The sequence below is a fragment of the Eriocheir sinensis genome, chromosome 2 (assembly GCF_024679095.1).
Source record: "Eriocheir sinensis breed Jianghai 21 chromosome 2, ASM2467909v1, whole genome shotgun sequence".
Lineage (NCBI taxonomy): Eukaryota > Metazoa > Arthropoda > Malacostraca > Decapoda > Varunidae > Eriocheir > Eriocheir sinensis.
Genome location: NC_066510.1, coordinates 15294178 through 15315888, shown reverse-complemented (window position 1 = coordinate 15315888; position 21711 = coordinate 15294178). Strand labels below are relative to the sequence as shown.

General features: G+C 40.2%; 1 protein-coding gene across 1 annotated transcript in view; it reads left to right on the top strand.

Moving 5' to 3' along the window:
* Positions 1–1041: 1041 nt before the first annotated feature.
* The window catches only part of LOC126998217 (neuralized-like protein 4), a 29715-nt gene continuing 9045 nt past the window's right edge, over positions 1042–21711 (top strand). The window contains exons 1-21 of the mRNA XM_050859709.1: positions 1042–1247; positions 4007–4108; positions 4236–4349; positions 4508–4646; positions 4820–5730; positions 6151–6351; positions 6736–6876; positions 7053–7149; positions 7426–7525; positions 7857–8033; positions 8297–8387; positions 8608–8825; positions 9450–9643; positions 11349–11571; positions 16266–16479; positions 16704–16841; positions 16966–17280; positions 17550–18098; positions 19516–19674; positions 20568–20765; positions 21011–21613. Of these exons, the coding sequence (XP_050715666.1) occupies positions 1092–1247; positions 4007–4108; positions 4236–4349; positions 4508–4646; positions 4820–5730; positions 6151–6351; positions 6736–6876; positions 7053–7149; positions 7426–7525; positions 7857–8033; positions 8297–8387; positions 8608–8825; positions 9450–9643; positions 11349–11571; positions 16266–16479; positions 16704–16841; positions 16966–17280; positions 17550–18098; positions 19516–19674; positions 20568–20765; positions 21011–21613 (5040 nt within the window). The 5' untranslated portion in view covers positions 1042–1091. The remainder of the gene's footprint in view (positions 1248–4006; positions 4109–4235; positions 4350–4507; positions 4647–4819; positions 5731–6150; positions 6352–6735; positions 6877–7052; positions 7150–7425; positions 7526–7856; positions 8034–8296; positions 8388–8607; positions 8826–9449; positions 9644–11348; positions 11572–16265; positions 16480–16703; positions 16842–16965; positions 17281–17549; positions 18099–19515; positions 19675–20567; positions 20766–21010; positions 21614–21711) is intronic.

Sequence of the window (21711 nt, the reverse complement as noted above, 5' to 3'; positions counted from 1 at the left end):
AATATTATACACATGTTTCTTGTATTACTGCAAATCACATCATGTATTGCTTGGGGATTAGGATGACGTAATCCTCCCTTCTTAATTGTGTACTTTTGCAACAATAAACCAACAATCAATCAATCAAGATACTATATTCTGCCTGGGGGTTGGGGTGGCATGTTCCGCCCTTCTCCTTCATTGTTTACTTGCAACAATAATTTAAACAATCAATCAATCAATCAAGATAAAGATATAAAAAAAACTCGAAAAGGCTGAGGGATCAAGTAGTGATGTACGAAGCTCCTTATTGATATCAAAAGTCTTGTAGCACCCACGATGAAATTTAGGAACTGCTGGTAACCACAAAATCCTGCGGTCACCTTATAACCCGCCGCCCCCACCCTCTCTCTCTCTCTCTCTCTGGCACTAGATCTAGCTGGTAAACACGAATGACATTGGTCGACGTGCAAGATCTGCAGTTGCGTATTGACCTTGGCTATACTCTAGTTAGCTGTACGTACGGTTATCAGCTAGGCAGATCGAGTAAATGATAATGTGCACGGTTACAAGAAAAAGAAACCTACGAGATCCCTACCGTAAAGATACTGTTGTTTGGAACGTTCATATACTCATACCTTATCAGTTAAAAAGAAAGGAGATAACAATAGGAAACGGGGGTAGATAAATCTTACGGTAGCCTATATAGCTAAGTTCCTTAACTTTTATTATTTGCTGTTTTACTTTATTTTAATTACACTCGCTTTCCACAAATCTAAGTATACCTTTACCAGTATGTATCTACCTTATATTAATACCATACATACCCAGCTTCTTCAAATAATATAGTAAGCCTACCGATATGTCGTATATATTTTTAGCTATTTAATTACACTACCCCCACATATCTAGCTAGTCAATACCCCACATATTCAGCTACTTATACAATTCTAAATTCAGTTGAAGGTCGGGGAGATAGCCTTTGCAACATATAATCAGTAACTTGGGCATAATATATTAGAGAACTGATATTAGTAGCCCCGTTGCGAAGGGTGAAGCAGCAGCAGGAGCACCACAACACACAGTGAGGGCGAGGAGGAGGTCGAGTCGCTATGTTCCACCCTCGCTGCGGCCGCTGCGTCCACCTCGCCAACGGGAACAAGACCGCCTTCAGGAGCAATCCCACGCAGGAGTTTAACCGAGGACTCATCTTCAGCCTCGAGCCCATAAAAGATAATGAGGTGTTCGAGGTGACGATCGATAAGAAGGTGAGACAGAAGGAGTCCGTCTTGTAGGGAAAACACTGACCTTATTTGTGTCAATATTTAGTGGTTTTCTTGGGTTTATTTGTGGTTCTTGGCCCCTAGAGTGGTATCAAGGTCTTCCTCCTGCTTATGTTTCTTCCTCATCCTCCTCCTCTTCTTAATCTTTTCTTTATTTATTTTGATCTTGTAAGGAAATCACTGACCTTGTTTATGTCAATATTTAGTGGTTTTCTCGAGTTTACTTTTGGTTTTTGGCCCCTAGAGTGGTATCTACGTCTTCCTCCTGCCTCTGCTTGTTCCTCTTTCTCCTCCCCTTCTTATTCTCTCTTATTTATTTTGGTCTTGTAGGGAAATCAGTGACCTTATTTATGTCTATTCTAAGTGGTTTTATTGGGTAAATGTGTGTTTTTTGGCCCCTCGAGTGGTATTAAGGTCTTCCTCCTGCTTCTGTTTCTTCCTCTTCCTCCTCCTCTTATTATTCTTTTCTTTATTTATTTTGATCTTTGTAAGGAAATCACTGACTTTATTTATGTCAATATGGTTTTCTTGGGTTTATTTGTGTTTTTTGGCCCCTAGAGTGGTATTAAGGTCTTCCTCCTGCCTATGCTTGTTCCTCTTTCTCCCCTTCTTATTCTATCCTTTAATTATTTTGGTCTTTAAGGAAATCAGTGACCTTATTTATGCATATACTGAGTTTTTTTTTTGGGGGGGGGTCATTGTGTGTCTTATAGTCCCTAGAGTGATATTAAGGTCTTCCTCCTGCTTCTGCTTGTTCCTCTTCCTCCTCCCCTTCTTTTTCTCTCTCTAATTTATTTTGGTCTTGTAAGGAAAACACTGACCTTAGTCACATCTCAACCAAGTGGTTTTATTGGGTCTATTTGTGTTTTTTGGGTAATTTTCTTGACACCTAAAGTGGTATTAAGGTCTTCCTCCTGCCTCTGTTTGTTCATCTTTCTCCTCCCCTTCTTATTCTCTCATATTTATTTTGGTTTTGTAGGGAAATCAGTTCCCTTATTTATGTCTATTCTAAGTGGTTTTATTGGGTAAATGTGTGTCTTTTGGCCCCTTGTGTGGTATGAAGGTCTTCCTCCTGCTTCTGCTTATTCCTCTTCCTCCTCCCCTTCTTATTCACTCCTTTCTGTATTTTGGTCTTGTAGGGAAATCAGTGACCTTATTTATGTGGTTTTCTTGGGTATATGTTTTTTTTTTTTTAGCTTAGAATGGTGTTAAGGTTTTATTGGAGGGTTGGGAGTAGTGATGGTGGTGTCAGCTGTGGTGTAGGTGTGGTGAGAGTCAGAAAAGATTATTTATTATTTATTCTTAGGTACAATGAAGGAGCTAAAGGGCTGTCATAAATGTAATGGCCTGAGATAAATTATATGTGCTTGTTAATGATTTATTCTTAGTTATAATAAAGTTTTTAAAAGGCCTGTGATAATTATAATGTGCTTATAATACAATGTCCTTACTATGGGATTATTCTTAGTTATAATGAAGGAGCTAAAGGGCCTAAAATGTGCTGATAAATACAATGGCCTGTGTCTGTGTTGGTGCATTATTCATACCAGGTAGTTAAATTTGAGTAGCTAAAGGGCTGATAATTATAAGGTAACTTTCCATTTCATCATTCTTATTTGAAATGAAGAAGCTAAAGGGTCTGTGATAAGTACAGTGTGTTGATAAATACAATGTCCTTGGCAGTGGAGTATTCTTAGTAATAATGAAGGAGCTAAAGGGAAGTAATTCATTTGTGTGTTGTCCTGTCTATGATTTTATTGATACGGCAAGTAAAATACTGCCTCTGATAAATATAATGTCCTTGCTGGTGGATTATTCTTGCTCAAAAGGAAGTAGCTAAAGGGAGGTAATGCACATGTGTATAGTCCTGTTTATGATAAATATTTTTATAATTATTTAGTTCAGCTGTTGCCTTTTCTCTATTTCAGCCTGTAGCCTTAAATAGCCTAACATTTTGACACATAAGTGGGTAATATATATTTTGGGCTACATAAAAACACAGGTTTTCATAGTCAAATATATGGTTGTTATCTGACCCAACTTAAACAATACAATTTATCACAACAATGTACGTACTCCAAGCACCACACTTGTACAAACTTGACCAAGCCTGTTTCTTTACTCCTCACACAACCAGTTTACTTCTTTGTTAAAGCTCTATTGTTACTGGTTAAAGATCAATTTCAAAGACTAAAACTACTGCTTGTGAGATTTTGTGTTAAATATGAACCAGTAACTCATTCTTGTAATGTTTTAATAGTTATGTAGAAGAAATTGATCAAGGATGTGATTACTACTTCTTTTGATGCATTCTAGTTTGATAGATTTATGAAAGGGAAGTGTGGGTGGGTAATACGATTTGTGCAAGTAATTCATTAATTCTGTGGGTAAGTCTTTATCTGATCAAAACACTTTCTCTTTAGATTAAATTGGGGTCTTCCAGCCTTACTTTCATGAACAAGAAATATATGCAGTAATAAAAGTATTGATTTTATCAATTTGTAATGCATACAAACCTGTCTGAGAAATAATTACAACTTTATTTATGAGAATCATATATAAATAACTAAACCCAGTGAAATCAAACCTCCTAGTTATGGAAGGTTAGTAAATCTCTCCCCTTGCAATTGGGTGGATTACATCTTTTCATCATACTGATTCTCCTGTGGTTGTAATTGGGAGTCAGTGAGAGAGATAATCAGAGAAAGAGAGAGAGAGTCATGTCTGTTTCTTTTCTTCTGCAGCTGAATACATGGAGTGGAAGCATTGAAATAGGCGTCACCGTCTGCAACCCTGATGTCATTGATATCCCCATCACTGCCACAGACCTGCGGGGAGGAACATGGGTAAGGGAGTTTCATATTTATAATCACTTGTGTTATGCTTAAAGATGAAGTCATCACTTCTTTTTTTCTAATTAATAATTAGTCAGTGTTGTTATTCTCATGTCCTCATCCTTTCCCTGCCTTCCAGATTATGCTTGGACAGGGAGTCTTGAGGGACGGCCGCTCCCTCCATGAGGCGTATGGCTGTGACCTGGACAAGCTGGTGGAAGGGGACCGAGTGGGGGTGATGAGGACATCTCAGGTAAGTCCACAAGAAAAATAATTATTGTATAAATGGTAATAGTAAGCTGCTGTCCAAGATTTTTTTAAATGTGAGCCTGAGAAAGGAACATAATAAGTTTAGATTCATAAATTAGTTGAGATATAAATGATCACAATGTTGCTACTCATTGGTTTCAGGGTGACCTCAAGTTCTATGTGAATGGAGATTGCCAGGGTGTGGCAGCTGCCAACTTGCCACAGATGCTATACGCTGTGGTTGACATGTATGGCAAATGTGCACAAGTGACTGTCACAGCACCCTCCACGCCAGACTCTAGTGAGTCCACCACCTCACCAGCGGCCTTTAGTACTGAGTCTCTGAATTAGTTTATCTAATATAACAATGACACCTAATTTTCAAACACAGATTGACTCATATGAAAGTAAATAAAGAATAGTTCTTTAAGGGTTCTTTTATGACTTAATTATTTAATTAAAAATCTGTTGCAGACACATTGGATGAGGATTCCATCAGTGAAGTGTCATCACTGCGTGACTCCAATATTCTGGATTCACAGTTAGAGCCTCTGCCACCCCCACTGGCCCTCCCAGCCCCTCCTTCCACCATCACCACCACAACCTCCACAGACACCACCAGCACCACGTTGACCACCAGCAACAACAACACCACAGTCACTGACAACAACCCTAATAACAATGTTTCTGCCATACCAGAGATACCTATTGCTGCCGCCGCTGCTGCTGCTACGGCTAATGCTGCTGCTGGTGCCGCTGCTGCCACTTCACCTAGCGTAGCCTCAAACAGTGCTCTGAGTAATCATGTAGTTAACATTAGTATTGCCAACAGCCTCATGTCAAACAGTGACAGCAATATGCTACAACATGAGTGTGACAGCCACGATAGTGGCGGTGGAGGCAGTGAGGTACCCTTTGGTGCATCCGTGCGTCCCCCTGATGGCTCTCCCCGCCCCCCTGTCCCTGGTGGCCCTGAAGCCATCGTCCTGCCAGTCTCAAATAACAACAACAATAACAATACAGAGGCAGTGGGCGGCCAGTCAGGCTACACAGTGGGTGGTGCTGTTGGTGGTTCTGGAAGTAATAACAACAACAATAACAATAACAATAATAGCAACAGCAACAACAACAATTCTGGGGGTGGCAGGGATAAAATTGGAGCTAACCTGGGACCCGGTCAGTCGGGTAATAGCAGCCACAGCACCTCAGACAATATGGTGGGATACTCATCAGTTTCGGACCGCCTACGTTTTCATGACAAGTGCGGCACGCTGGTCAAGCTGTCGAATGGAGCACGCACGGCTGAGAGGAGGAGACCACTTGATGAGTTCAACAACGGCGTGGTGATGAGCTACCGGGCCCTCAGGGAGAATGAACTGTTTGAGGTGTGTGTCTGTTCACTTAGTTATAGTATCATGAATCTGTTATATGTCACCCCATTGTCACATGGATATTTAGAGGTGGGAGGAGATGGAAGCATAAATATAATCTGTTCTGCTCTAGGACGTGATAAAATGTTATTCTTGTTTTTATAGTCAAGATTGGTGTCAGGGCAGCCTGTTAGGTGAATATTCATTATTGGCGATTCCCTACCTATAGGCAATTTCTCCAAAGACTATATATCCTCTATTTCTCAGGGATCTACCTCACTGCCTTGTATATAGGGGAAGATAATGATGACAATAGTGAAATTTGGATAGGCTTTTGGTTATGTTGAAAGAAGAAACTCAGCTACCTGTTACTTTGATAAACTAGATGATAAAGCAAAAAACAGTCAAGACCACCATGTCATATTATTCCCATAGATTCGCATTGACCGACTGGTGGACAAGTGGTCAGGCAGCATTGAGGTTGGCATCACTACTCACAACCCCGGCCTGCTGGACTTCCCTGCCACCATGACCAACATGCGCTCAGGCACCACCATGATGAGTGGCACCGGCATACTCACCAACGGCAAGGGTACCCACCGCGAGTATGGGGAATTCAACTTGGATGAGCTCAAGGTAGAATTCAAGTTCCTGTTCTTTTTTAATGCTCTTGTGACCTGGTAAATGTAGCTTTTTTTTATTTGGAAGGATATTTGATTGCTATTTTTTCAATATATTTTTATTCATAACTTTTTTTGTTGTAGAAATTGTGTCTTGATTCTACAACGGTGAAAACTTCAATAGGCAAAATATTGTAGATTTTTCTTTCTTCATCTTCTTGTGACCTATTTAACTTGTTCTTATTATCTATTTGTAAGGATATTCAGTTAATCTTTTTAAACTAAATTTGTATTCATAACTTTTTGGGTGTTGAGAATGTTAACTCTAGAAATGTGAAAAGTTGTAAAAAGAACTTATGTCTCATTATTATATCGTTATAACGTGTGTTTGGCCATGCAGGAGGGTGACCGAATAGGCATGATGATTAAGACGGGTGGGGAGCTACACTACTACATTAACGGCCTGGACCAGGGCATCGCTGCCACCACGGTACCCTCCCCTGTGTGGGCCGTTGTTGACCTCTACGGCATGACTGTTAAGGTGAGTGGGTCCGCTAAATAGCCCACAAGTCAGGTGAAAAATATATAGTTGTTGCTCGCATTTATAAGATTGAAAGTCTCTCATTAGTGTGGGCATTTTTTTTCAACTTTGCATGTCACAGAACTTTGAATATCTGTATCTTATGCATTAAATTTATGTCCTTTTTCTGCCCCCAGGTGACAATTGTAGAGAGGGACGAGAGGGAAGAACAGAACCTCATCACCAGACGGAACACACAGATGGGCGACACGAATTCAACACTCACAGAGGCCGGTAAGTCACTTCTGTCTCTTCTGTCCATCGGTTTGGAAGGAAATCATCACTCCTTTTTTCCATTTGTAAACCTCTTCTGTGTTTAGGTATTCCTCTATCTATAAAAGCTGGTCGTAGAGAGATCCTTAGATACTGGAAAGAATAAATAAATGGGGTACATATTTCAGTTATTTCATCTGTATACCAAGTAATAATTGTGGTCAGATGAGCGATGTTGACTGCGGATGTTTGCATAATGTTCAACTAGTACGGAGACTTGTATCTTTCCCTGTGCAGCTCAGTCGGATGAGGACATTGGAGAGGCTCTGCTGTTCCACCACAACTGCGGCACCTATGCTCAAGTAATTAACAACGGTCGCACTGCTCATCGGCCCAAGTATGTTTAATGACTGGCACTTTCACCCATGCTGTCCACCTTCACTCGATACTCTCATTCTCTTAACTAAATCTGCTTCACTCACTGACCTCCTTTTCTCAGATCACCTTATGGAATGAGAACTGTCTTATAAGCCTGATTTGAATTTTATATTAGAATAGGGCCTGTCAGCTTGTTTGCATCCTTTTTCCAAACATAACATCTGTACTATGATATGAATGTTTCTATATCAGCAGTTGAAGTTTGCTCTGGTTTCTAGGTTTGGTACAATTCCTCCATATAGCAATATCTGTATTTATTGAGCATTAACGTTGATGAATTGTGTTTCCAGTGCTGCCGATGACTTTAACAATGGTGTGGTTCTAACGCGCCGACCACTCAAGTCCAACGAGATGTTTGAGGTGCGGCTTGACAAGTGTGTGGACAAGTGGGCCGGCTCGCTGGAGATTGGCGTGACCACCCATCCACCTACTGACCTGGAATACCCCTCCACCATGACCAATGTGAGGTGAGTACAGTGCTGGGACACTTGTCGGGAACTTGGCTCTGGAAGCACCGTAGGGAACTCTCAATTTTCTTTGCTAATGCTTCTGTGAAAGTGGAATCAGTAGGTGGTTGTGCACTTGTTTGGTGATGTGAAAAGCATATCAGTAATGAGGATAAAAATAAATAAATTATGAGAACTGTTTGTAAAGGATATTTGGTTCTTTGTACGTCTGAATTATCTTGTGCATAATACGTGTACATGTGTGTGTGTGTGTGTGTGTGCAGGTCTGGCACGTGGATGATGACGGGCAACGGAGTGATGCACAACGGCACAACCATCATAGACGACTATGGACTCAACCTGGACAGACTCAAGGTAAGATAGTATGTCTCTGCCCACTCAACTCTACTGCTTTCACAAGTTGTTTGAAACCTGCTACTTGTATCACTTCATAGAAAGGGAAAGGAATTATGTGAAGGAAGGCAGCAGTCATTGGGGTTAAGAGTCCTGAGTGTTGAAGAGAAAGTATATAATATTATGGTAGTGTTCCGATAGAAAGATTGGTGTGAGTTTTCTGAATATTTTCCTTCTGCAGGTTGGGGATCGTGTGGGTGTCATTCGGAAGGACAATGGCAACCTGTACTTCTATGTAAATGGGGTGGACCAGGGATTGGCTGCTAGCAATGTACCAGAGCAGGTATTTGGGGTGGTGGACCTGTATGGCCAGGCAGCACAGGCCACTATAGTACAGCACGCAGACCACTGTGCCTCAGACGTCCTCCCCTCTAGTGTGTCCAGCTCCACCATCTACAGGTTTGCCTGTGGGGACATGAATTTACACTAGACCCCTTTTTCTCTGTTTTTGTGAATATATTTTTAACTAGTCTTTCATTGTCTTTCTGTCTCACGTCTCCCTTTCCACCCCTGTTAAGGCCCAAACTCATATATATATATATATATATATATATATATATATATATATATATATATATATATATATATATATATATATATATATATATATATATATATATATATATATATATATATATATATATATAAAGTTGTGTTTTTAATTAATAGATTGATCACTTTTAGTATATTGTTGTATTTATTTAAGATTTTCATTGCAATAATCCTTACTCATGCACATTTTTTATAAACTTTGCTGCCTTAATTCTTACTGTCTATATTTGGAAATTCTTGTTGAGTCATTTGATGGTGCTTATTAATTTTTACCAATCGTACTTTAAGTCTCCGTAGCTTGCTTCTCCTTCCCCAAATTATCTCCATTTGCTCTTAGTAGAGAAAAATTTTGCTTGTCATTTCTCCATCATGCCATATATTATAAGGCTATGCATTGACGTTTCTGAAAAAAAAACGAAAGCTGTGATATCAAATAAAACATGTTCTATTTACCTCATGTCTTTTTCCCAGCGATCTGCGTTTCCATCACCTCCATGGGAAAAATGCACGAATCCTCAACGGGGGATTGACTGCTCAGAGGCCCAACGCTCACGGAGAGTTCAACGATGCAATAGTGATTAGCAACCGGCAGCTGCACGAAGGCGAGATATTCGAGGTGATGATTGACAAGATGGTGGACAGGTGGTCGGGCTCCCTGGAGGCTGGTAGGTATTGCTTTTTGATTTCCTCATATTCTCCACTTCATACATGGCCACCTGTTTTTGCTTCCCTGAGTCAGTTTTGTATTACCATCATTATTCTCTCACCTTTTCATCCATACTCAGATTTGCATCATCAAGGGTAAAAAGGTTCTGGCGCACGATGACGCGAAACGCGTCATAAAAGTTTAAAAAATTGATTAAAAATTTAAGTTTTTGGTGAAAGTGCATCAAATTTGGGAGCATCATTTGTTAGGATAAGTTTCTTAATGGTAACATATGGCAACCTTTCTAAGGAGCGTAGATGAGTAGCGTGGAGTGATTTTTAGTTATTACCCTACTCTGATGGGAGAGGAAAAAAAACAGTATTCTTGGTGTTACTCGGGAATTAATAGGCGTATGAGGATTTTGAGGATACCATAAGAATCCTCACTAAATTCCACTTCGAAACATAAACAGGAAACTCGATTTACGCGAGTATTGTGCTCTTGAAGAGGTCGCGTATATCAAACAAGAGGTAGGTTTCTATCGAAAAATAAATATTCACTTCATTCAGTGGAGAGAGAGAGAGAGAGAGAGAGAGAGAGAGAGAGAGAGAGAGAGAGAGAGAGAGAGAGAGAGAGAGAGAGAGAGAGAGAGAGAGAGAGAGAGAATATCCATATCACCGAGATATCCACTCAGGCACTCAGTCCCAGCCTCACTCGTGCGAGGAAGAAATGAGGGACACCATGAGTGACTGGCTTGTATTGGTACCAGTACTGAGCAGTCTGGTACCGGTACCATACTGTATAGCTGGTACTGTTAGTACCGGTACTGGTACCGGTACCAGCCCACCCCTATTGTTGAGTAGCGTGGCATCGTGGGTACTATATTGTTGTTCAAGAACTGAACTCAGCTGTGTGGCCGCGGTGCCGTGTGAGTCCAGTTGCGTGAGACATCTGGTGGCCATTCCATGAAATATCACGTATAAGTGAAAAAACGTGTAAATTAAACATTTATTTGGATTTTGGACCCCGCGTTATTTAAAAACGCGTAAACCAAACTCGCGTAAATCGAGTTACCTGTAAAAAATGTGGACCCACAAAATTTTGAGCTAGCGAGTGGGGAAAAGTTGGTACTTAGGATTTATTGTCTCCAATATTCTATACGGAGACTTGAAACAAGCTTGTATTGTTTATTTTCCTCTATTTTTATTTGTGCATGTTCTAGTACAAGTCTTTATGAAGCCATTGATACCAAATTTATTGGGGTACGATATATCTGTGAGGGTAAAATACGTCTGGGAATGTAGAGTATCGCGGCAGCAAAAAAAAGGCCGGTCGGGCCTGAGAAATTCATGGTGAGTGGAGCAGAAACTTATTGGAAACTTACGGTGCGTGAGAGGGTTAATACTTGCTCATTCAATTTTATCTTTCCCTTCTCTCACACTACATTCTCTCCCCCTCTTGTAATCAGTTATTCTTAAGTGTTTTATTTTTATATATATATGCAAACTTCAGTGCAACCCAATAAATCTGCACTGTGATCCATGCAACTTACAACAGTCCTCCTACATTCCATCTTTAACGCTCTCTCCCATACTCATGAAGGGGCCACTGATAGAAGGCTGACCTAACGTAATGTTACAAGGGAACAGCGGGATCCCTGACAATCTGGGATTAAAAATGTAAAATGGTGCCTACACACACACCCACATGCTTTTCCCTGACAGGTGTGACAGCCATCCCTCCAGAGGACATTGACTTCCCCAGCACCATGACAGACATTGACTATGACACGTGGATGCTGAGTGGCTCATCTGTCATGCGGGATGGCGTGACAGTCATGAACAACTACCGCTGTGACCTCGACTCACTGGTAGTGGGCACCAGAGTAGGCATGATGCGCCACCCTGATGGTTCACTCCACTACTACGTCAATGGGGAAGACCATATATATATATATATATATATATATATATATATATATATATATATATATATATATATATATATATATATATATATATATATATATATATATATATATATATATATATATATATATATATATATATATATATATATATATATATATATATATATATATATATATATATATATATATATATATATATATATATATATATATATATATATATATATATATATATATATATATATATATATATATATATATATATATATATATATATATATATATATATATATATATATATATATATATATATATATATATATATATATATATATATATATATATATATATATATATATATATTGGAATGTAAAATATTTATCATGATTCATTATGAAGGAATTGTTTTGAAAACACATCTTAGTGTAGTGGATTACTGCAAGGTTACTACTGGTTGCTTTTATTTAATGCAAGAGATTGGGAATAATTATTTTTTATTTCTTGTCCATTAAGTTACCTCCACAAAAGTCAGATTCCACAAAACTCGTACTTCTGTCTCATAGTAAAGCACTCGTTGCACTGTGTTATGGCCAATGAATCAAAGGTAGTTTTCTTCAGCCATTAAGAGATTCGATCTCTGTAACAAGCAGCCATTCTTTTGTCTCACACAAGAGGAGGATAAATTGCTTTTCATACTTGAAATTTGTCAGGTATTGTATGTTGTACAGTTCTCATACCCTTTTCATTCATTTTACAAGTAAACAAAACATTTTTATTCAGTCATTTATGTTACTGAAACAGTTTTCTGCAATTTGATGGCTTGTATTTTCATGTAGGATTCTTAGAAGCTGATACCACAGGCAGTAACACACTGGTGCTTACCATATATACTCATTCAAAGACTGACCTGTGTAAAAGTGAACCCTCTCCATGTTTTTTCAAGATATGAATTAAGGTATTATCCTCAGTTCAAGAGTGTCCCTTTCACTGACAGAATACTGGTAATCTTGGTGGGCAAAATGCTCATCTTTTATTCATCAGAATGGATAGGTTTAGGCTTAGTACTGACAGAGGCAGCAAGGGAAGTAATTTAAACTGCTATATTTCACCCTCATCTTTATTAAAGTGTTGGGTGGCCATATCCACAGGAAGAATGACTGTGATTTGAGATGGAGATGGCAGTAAGGAAGTCAAAAGCTTACTCAGTGTGTCAGGAAAAGTGTATGGAAGAGTTTTAAATGAGAGGATGATGATTACAAGTGGTGATGAGCAGGGGGATTTAAGAAAACACACAAAATAATAGTTGATAAGGGTAGGAAGTTGTTTAGTGCCTTCATAGACACAGAAAAGGCTTATGACAGTTGACAGGAAGTAATAGTGTCTACTCCATGAATTTATCTTTAAATATAAAGAAAACTTTGATGTGAGTATATATGGTAAGAATTTAGATTTTATATGGAATGTTTAAAAATTCATGTTGGATATATAATTTTCAGATAAATATCAAATGGTTTCTGTAGTATTACAGGCATTTGCATGATGATAACTTTCTTGCCAAGACTTTTTTAGTCTGGTATCTGCTGTATTTTTAGTATTACTAGTTTTAAGAATATTGCTGCAGAGGACGCCCTCCCCAACTCCTTCCCATAGTATCCTTCAACTTCCTTTTTAATTGACCAATTCAGCTCAAAGACATTGTCATTGTTACTCTTTGGTTTATGGTTTTGGGATAAGTACTTACTATGGAGCCTCTTTTTAATATCTGAAGTGAAGCTTACATTGCGGTCGTTAGGCTTTAAGTGCAGGCTTTACTTCCTGTTCAGTACATAACTTAAACCCATTCTCACTTGATATGTTTATATGTTTTATCTAAGTTATCTGTATTTTTGTCCCCACATTTGATTCCCTTCCTGACATCCTCACCATTGGAGCTCTCTCCTCCTTGTCCTCTGTGCTGCATGCCTCCTCATTCCCTATGTTAAGTTTCCTGTCTGTCTTCCTAAATGTTCCTGTCTATTGTGGTAATGGTACTGTAACACTGGATCTCCTTACAACATGGAGGCAACTGTGCGACATAGCTCTTCACTAAGGAGTCTTATTAAATTGTTTCATGCCAACCTTAGAAGATGAAGGTATGTTATCACTAGCTTCCCTTGATTACTGTTGTGGTGTAGTCTGAGTCTCACGCCTCTCTTACTCATGGTTTGTCTTCCCTTCGCCATGGCTTTGTTTTGTATCTTGTCCAAGCCTCATCATCAGCTCAATCTGCATCATGATTTATTTATTTGTTTTTACGTGTCATATTCCTCCTTGTGGGGCTAAAAGGAGATGGAGGCCTAAAACTGATTGGAAGTGCTTACATTTTAGGGTACAATTGGCCAAAGTTAAAATTTTATACATGTGCAACAGAGCTTTCATTCCCTTACGTGGAGGCAGGCCAGGGGTATCTATCTGTACATCAGTTTACTTGGCTGTCTTTATATTTGTATGTGTATATCCTATCTCTCAAGACACATACATGCACACACTCACATACTCACATACACTCACATACACTCACATACAAGCACTCATCATTCCACATATAATTTGTGAAAAGATGCAACTAGATGAAGTAAAATTTGTTGTATTAAGAAGAATTTGAAGGATGTTAGGTTGCTAATGTAGTTGAATAATTAAGCCACAGATATGCACAGTAATTCACAATGGGTGTTACAAGCCTTACTTGTTTCCTGGATGTTTGATGACTCATGGGAAAGGTGAGAGAGTTTTGTTTATGAAAGTTTGAAAGTTGCAAGATGGAAAGAAGAAGACTAATAATCAGTAGTAGTTTGATTGTAGCTTTTATGGAAAGGAAATTTTATAGCAGTGTTTTCCCAGCATGTGTATCCTTTTAGGTGTAGTAGTTAGAACGCCTAGCTGTGAATATGTGGGCCTGGGTTCGATTCTCAGGGCAGTTGGTGGTCAGCCCACCCAGCTGATCATCCCTTTTTTGGAGCTGGTTGATAAATGTGTACCTGGGGAAGCTTAGGGAGAGTAAATGTTGGTACTTTGGTAACCTGGGTGTCACACTTGTCTTGTGTCCCAAGGTAATAGGCTCTTACCAACCACAGACTCAGTGAGACAGAGATGAGCACAAAGGCTACATGTAAGCCCCAAACTTTGCTTTATTTTATTGTACAACACATCATAATACACAATTGTAGTACTATAAGAGAAGTGAAGACAAAGGTTGGTTATATTGAGATGAAAATGAGTGAATATAATACCATAGGTGGGTGTTATCGCGATACTTTATTGCTGATAACAAAATCGGGTTATTGGCCATCCGCTACTTATTTAAATATATTTCGGTATCTTTGTTACTTTTGTAACCAAACTAGCGATAATCGCCACTTTTTTCCGCTTCTCAGAAAAAAAACCCATTGTCTCCTCCCTACTGCGCATGCGTGGCCCAGGCACCCGGTGTTGCATGAAAAAACTTCGGGGTTTGAAATATCTTCGGTGAAGAGATTTCATACTTAGATCATCAACATTAAAACACTCAGTTATTTGTTTTGTTAGACTCAAAAATCAATATATTAAAGAGAAAAATCATTTAACTTTGCCCAAAAAATGATTATTCACTGCCTCAAATTTGATATTCCATATTCGTTTGTGAGCATCCCATGGTATTGAAGGCACCCGGTGTTGTGTTATTTGGTGTCCCATCATCAAAAGCTGGCGCTTTTGTTTACAAACACTGGTCTCTCGTGAACTGCGCATGTTCAGAACAGTAAGCGTAGCCCTGTACAGTCTCACACAGCTTTTAAACACCTTAAGAGTTGCTGAAAGGCTGAATCAGACATACAGTACCACCATCCTTGCTGTTTCTAGAACGACATTCTGTACATATAAATACAACTCGTACAGAGTGTCATTCTAGAAACAGCGGGGATGGTGGTAGTGGTACTGTATGTCTGATTCAGCCTTCCAGCAACTCTTAATTATGGTCAAGAAGCTTTGTGAGACTGTAAAGGTCTACGCTTGCTGGTCTGAGCATGTGCAGTTCATGAGAGACCAGTGTTTGTAAACAAAAGCGCCAGCTTTGATGGTGGGGACGCCAAATAACACAACACCGGTTCAGGCGTTTCTAGTATTACCGTCCATAGGTACGTGTCAACGTGTGGTTTTCAGGTTTTGTAAGTTTTCTAAAATACAGATAATGAAAATTTGAATTCATCTATGTTTTTTTATTTGAAATATCAATATAGTATCATTTTCGCCTATCGGACTTATCGCTAGCTAGTATCGGAATTGTGGATTTATATCGGTTATCACCGATAAGGTTTTCCATTATCAGTTATCGGTTTTCGGGAATAAGGTTTTCTGTTATCGTGCCCAGCTATGTATAATACTATCTGGAAGTGAAAGATGATTTTTCATGAAATAATCATGATTTCATTTTGCCCTCTCTCATATGATGGTACAGTATATTGGCTATCTTTGATTTCTGCCTTGTAGTGATTTATTTACCATATTTTACATATAATATTCAAGACATCATTATATTGAGTGCATAAACATGTTCGGTCTTTATACATCATTAACCTCATACCTTCTTTTAACACAGCACATAAACCCAATAAAAATTACCACAACTGAACAATAACCTTCAGCCACCTCTTGAATATGGATTTATTTTTAGTATGAAATTGTACATCTAATACAGCCTGTTTCAGCGTGTTCTTGCAAACCATAAATATCTCCACCGGCCGTCTTTTGTAGGGTTGTGGCCTGTGATTGATCTGTACGGCCAGTGTGCCCAGGTGACCATCGTCCACAACCCCATCAGACATGACCAGTCTCTCATTTCGGTGTCCCAGTATCTGGACATGTCGCACCTTTCCCTCCCGGCAGCAGGACAAACAAGTGTAGGGTCTGAGGTGAGTGGCCAGTTGATCTTTTTAGTTTGGCAAGAATGTTTTTGACTGGTGTAGGTAACTAAAACTGTCTCTCTCTGTTTGTTGTCTGTCAGTCTGGTTGCCTGTAATCATTTGTTGTTTGTTGTGAAGGAGCAGTGTGTAGATATTTTTCCCCCTTGAGCTGTTTCTGTTACTGTAAAAACAAAGCACAATAAAAAGCACAGTATGTATATTCTGTGGGCCAGGTCATCCACCGGTTCTCCAAGTGCTGTGGTGCAAACATCACGCTGACCAACAACAACACGACAGCCAGGCGGATCCGGCACTTCAACCACGGCCTCATCTTTACCTCACATCCCCTGGAGCCAGAGGAACTTTTTGAGGTGCGTGTATATGTATTTACTAACATACAGGCAGCAAGCTACATTCATGGTGTTTCATCTCTAAATAGTATTATTGTAATTTCCTTTTCCTCATAATTCTAATCATCATTATATCTTCATCTAGGTGTCTATTGACCGTGCTGCGATTGGCTACTGTGGGTCCCTGGCGATTGGCCTCACCTCCATGCCCATCAGTGACTCCTACCCAACAGTGAGTCTCCCAGCCACTGTGTCAGGCATTGAGTCAGCTGATGCCTGGTGGGTGAGTGGCTCTGATGTGTGGCGGAACGGCAACTCTGTTCTTCGCCTCAACTACTGCCCCAACCTGGGACGGCTGCTGGTGGGGGACCGCGTGGGCATCAAGCGGACCACTGATGGGGCCATGCGGCTCTACATCAATGGGGAAGACTTTGGTGTGGCAGCTACTAACATTACTAAGGTATTTTTTTATATGAAAATCACAGATATTACTGGAATGCAGAGGGTTACAGTATTATTAAGCAACATCATTCCATTTTTCCTCCTTTGAACAGCACTTATTTTTGTACGTACTATAAGAAAATTATTTGGTCCAATAGGCCCACAGTTTTTTATACATCTTTCTTAACCTCTGTTGTTGAGAACAAATTGCTTTATTTGACTAACAAGTGTACATGAAAGTTTCCATGAATGTTGATATTGCCACTGGTGACATAGTTTCTTTCACAGCGTGTGTTTGGCGTGGTGGACCTGTTTGGCTTCACTGAGTCTGTGGTGGCCACAAGCGTGTCTCGTCAGGCCTCATCACCAGTCATGGACTCCACTGTGATAGCCTCAAACAATAATGCAGTATCCCAGGACTCCTTGGAGCTATCTCAACCAGAGTCTCGCCACCCTGCTGCACTGGGCTCACTTTCCTCAGGGTTTCATCCAGCCACCTCGGCCCATATCCCACCCTTAGATGTGCGACTCCCCGTTGATACTAAGGCTATGGCAGCTGAGCATAATAGGCAGGAGGCAGGACAGAGCAGCCGGCACACTCAGCCACCAGACACACGGCCCGCACCTCACCGGGAACAACAGCAGGACCCTCAAGCGGAGACTCGGCAGATGGTGACCAGCAGTAATAAAGATTCTTCCTCCCTCATCCAGTTTCATGAAAATACCGGGAAGAACATTCTGCTCTCCTCTGACCGGCTGTCGGCGAGACGGTCGGAGAGCTACAACCAGGGTATTGTCATGTCCGCCCGTCCACTGCCCAGGAATACAGTGTTTCAGGTGAGTTGGCTCAGTTTTTGTGTTTTTAGATAATTATGTCTGCCTGTAAGTTTTAATATTTTGCCTTGTTCTTGTGAAGGGTGGTTGGCAGGGAAAGAAGAGTAGGTAATTAGTACATTTTCATGCATTTAGTTCTTCCACCTGTCCTTTAAGGGATGTATTTTGTTAATCTATTCATATCTATTTATCTATTTTGTACTTATCTATTTTGTTTATCACTAACTCATGTTTTTCCCCTCATTTATGTTCCAAACACTTCTGCATATGTCAGTCTTTAAACACATTCCATGCGACCTGACCCACCGGTGGGTCAGGTGGTTTATTCCCTTGTTGCAGCCTGACCCACCGGTGGTCATTTTGATGCTAATTACTATCCTCCTAATTATGCAATATACGATCCACCTATTAATATTTTTATGTATTAAAGATTCTCTTTCTGTGGATAAGGCATTAAAGAAAGAGAATCAATAAAAATAATATTGTTTGTTGACCATTAAACCATTTCAATTTTACCTTGAATTGAGACTATTATGAAATATGGTAAATTACATTTAATTGGTCTTTTTTCAACTTGAGTGGTTGAAAACTATTTTTTTCTCAAATATCCCGTATAATTTTCCATCATAGAGTATAAATATCGACAAAAAAAAACCACATTTTCAAAAAAGAGAGAGAGAGAAAATTATTCTTCCTGTTCACGACAAATAAGTATCCTTGGCTTGGAACACATAATGAATAAACAAAAGATGTGCATTCCCATATTTCGAGTTCATTGTTCTCCCTTTGCATGATATTAGCCATGATGTTTCACACTGAAGCAATCCAGGCACATGAATGGACTACCCTCACAGCCAGCACAAAAGGCTGGCACTTTCTTTGCTCTTTTGGCTGCAATTTTCCATCCTTTGTTCAATGAGGAGTCATAATTTGAAGATGGACTGTAGAATTCACCACAAGAATCTTCATCACCAGAGCCATATTCTGGAATGAAACTCTTCGCCTTCTTCTCAGTAGACAAACCGATGGGTTCCATAACCAGTAAAAAAATACAAATAGAATTGGTTAATTTACTGTATTGTAAGGCAATCAGTTGAACAATTGTAATAACAAATCATATACAGTAGCTTATATTCATATATATGCACAGAAAAGCCATCTTGATGGCCTGCCCCCAAATGGGTCAGGCCGCAACAGATTCATAAAACATTATATTGTTGCGGCCTGCCCCCATGTGGGTCAGGCTTTCTGCCAGGCGCAATTACGCTCTACAAGCCGCCAGCATAACACCCACCTCTTCTCTGTCTGGTGACTACCGGAAAACTGGAGATAGTCACATTCAAATCATCGCAACATCGTGGCCTCGGGGTTGCTGCCAGCCACAAGATATGTGTTAAATATCCTTTGTACTGACTCTTAGGTTCGTCTTGGTCCCCTCAACCCACGGTGGTCAAGCTCTCTCATGCTCGGGGTGACTGCCCAGCCCCCAGAGAAGCTCCATCTCCCCAACACAGCCTTCGCCCTCAAGAGAAACACTTGGATCATATCAGGGGACTCCGTCTTCTACAATGGAGTTAAGGTGAGTCAACAGGCTAATGGAGTGGAACAAATTCAATAGTCATACACTCAACCCTCGATTTGCCGGACTAAAAGGGGGGAAGGCTTGTCCGGGAATGGCAAATGTCCGGCAATGGAAAATGTCCGGGGGTCTACCCCCTTGCCGGACTTTACCCTATATATGTCCGGGAAACACAACCCACCCCCGGACTATTTTACGTAAAAGTTCCAGTTTTTGCGACACAGAAAGGTGCACAGGTTTAGCTGTACGCTTGGTTACTTTCTTTGGTGGGTTTTTGGGTGGCATCGTTGTGAAGAAGAGGTGTATCCACGACAAGCACGTAAGCACAACACTCGTGTGACGCGGCAGACTTGTGTACAGTCCAGTACTAGACGTGTATGTCCGCCCGCGCTGCCATCTAGTGCCCGATTTGCGAACTTTGTCTGGCGCGGTAGTTTTAAATCGACTTGTCCCGGACTTTTTTTTTTTTTTTTTTTTTTTTTTTACCCCACGGACTCTTGTCCGGCAAATCCGAAATCCGGCAAATGGAGGTCCGGCAAATCGAGGGTTGAGTGTAGTGTTTTGTAAATATGAGCTTTGAGAATTTAGACAAATTGTCAGAAGAGATACCTACCTGTTATGCCTTGCCTCATATATATATATATATATATATATATATATATATATATATATATATATATATATATATATATATATATATATATATATATATATATATATATATATATATATATATATATATATATATATATAGATATGCAGATTTACTTGTAATATTAATTTTTCTTTGGATATACAGCTATGAATTTCTTTACTTTATTATGAGGATATGCAAATTATTCCAAAGATATTATTTCATACTTTTTACATTTATTTCTGTGTTCTTTGCATAGATCAAGGGTCGCTATGGACCAGACCTGGACAGCTTGGCCGGGGGCAGCGGGGGGGCCGGGGGTCACGTGGTGGGGGTGCGGGTGGATCATGAGGCTCGACTGCACCTGTTAGTCAATGGTGTGGACCAGGGTGTGGCAGCCAAGGAAATTCCACCCACGGTGTATGTTGTGTTGGATCTGTACGGACAGTGCCAAGAGGTAGGTTTCTTTGTTTGTGTGTTCTTTCTCTTGTAAAGATGAGCCACATAATAGTGGTGTGTATGGATTTCCACTACATGCATGGACAATCAGAAATTTCTTGTTAGTGTGATTGTGCACTCATATCTCTTAGAAAGTCTCACTAAGTCAGTATTTCTCTATTATTCAGTCTGTGCTTCTCATAAATGGGATGTACTAATTATGAGAACAATGATGATGATAATAATGTATATATTTCTTTACAGGTTGCAATCTGCACCAGTATTAGTGTCATTAGCAGTGATTCAAGTGCCATCACAACCTCCACTCCCACCACCACCATTACCAACACCTTCGCCACCACTGCTGCCGCCGCCTCAGCCTCCAGCATTGCCACCAACAACTTGCCGGTGACCCCCACCAACACAAGCACCCAGGCGGGGCAGGAACAAAACAAGAAGAATCTCCTTAAAACTCACCACCATCACCATCATCACCACCACCACCACCACCATCACACACACAACATTCAACAGCAGCAGCAGCACCAACAACAGCAGCAACAGCAACAACAACAACAGCAGCAACAACAGCAGCAACAACAACAATCACAACAACCACAACCACCACAGCAACAGCAACAACAACCACAACAACAGCAGCAGCAGCAGCAACAACAACCACAACAACAGCAACAGCAACAGCAGCAGCAGCAGCAGCAACAGTCCCCTCAGTCACAACAAACATCACAGCCATCACAGGGCCAAGACAACAGTAGCAGTAACATCAGCAATGAGGTGCGGCAGCCCGGCTCTAACATTGAAGCAGAGCATATCACACAGTCTCAGCCACTCAAGGACAAGGATAGGGTAAGAGAGTGCCCATAGGTGGTGTGTGTGGATAAGGGGTTGTGATTTGATTTATCTTTTTTAATGTAAATGAAGGAATGGTTTGACCTGGTGGAGTG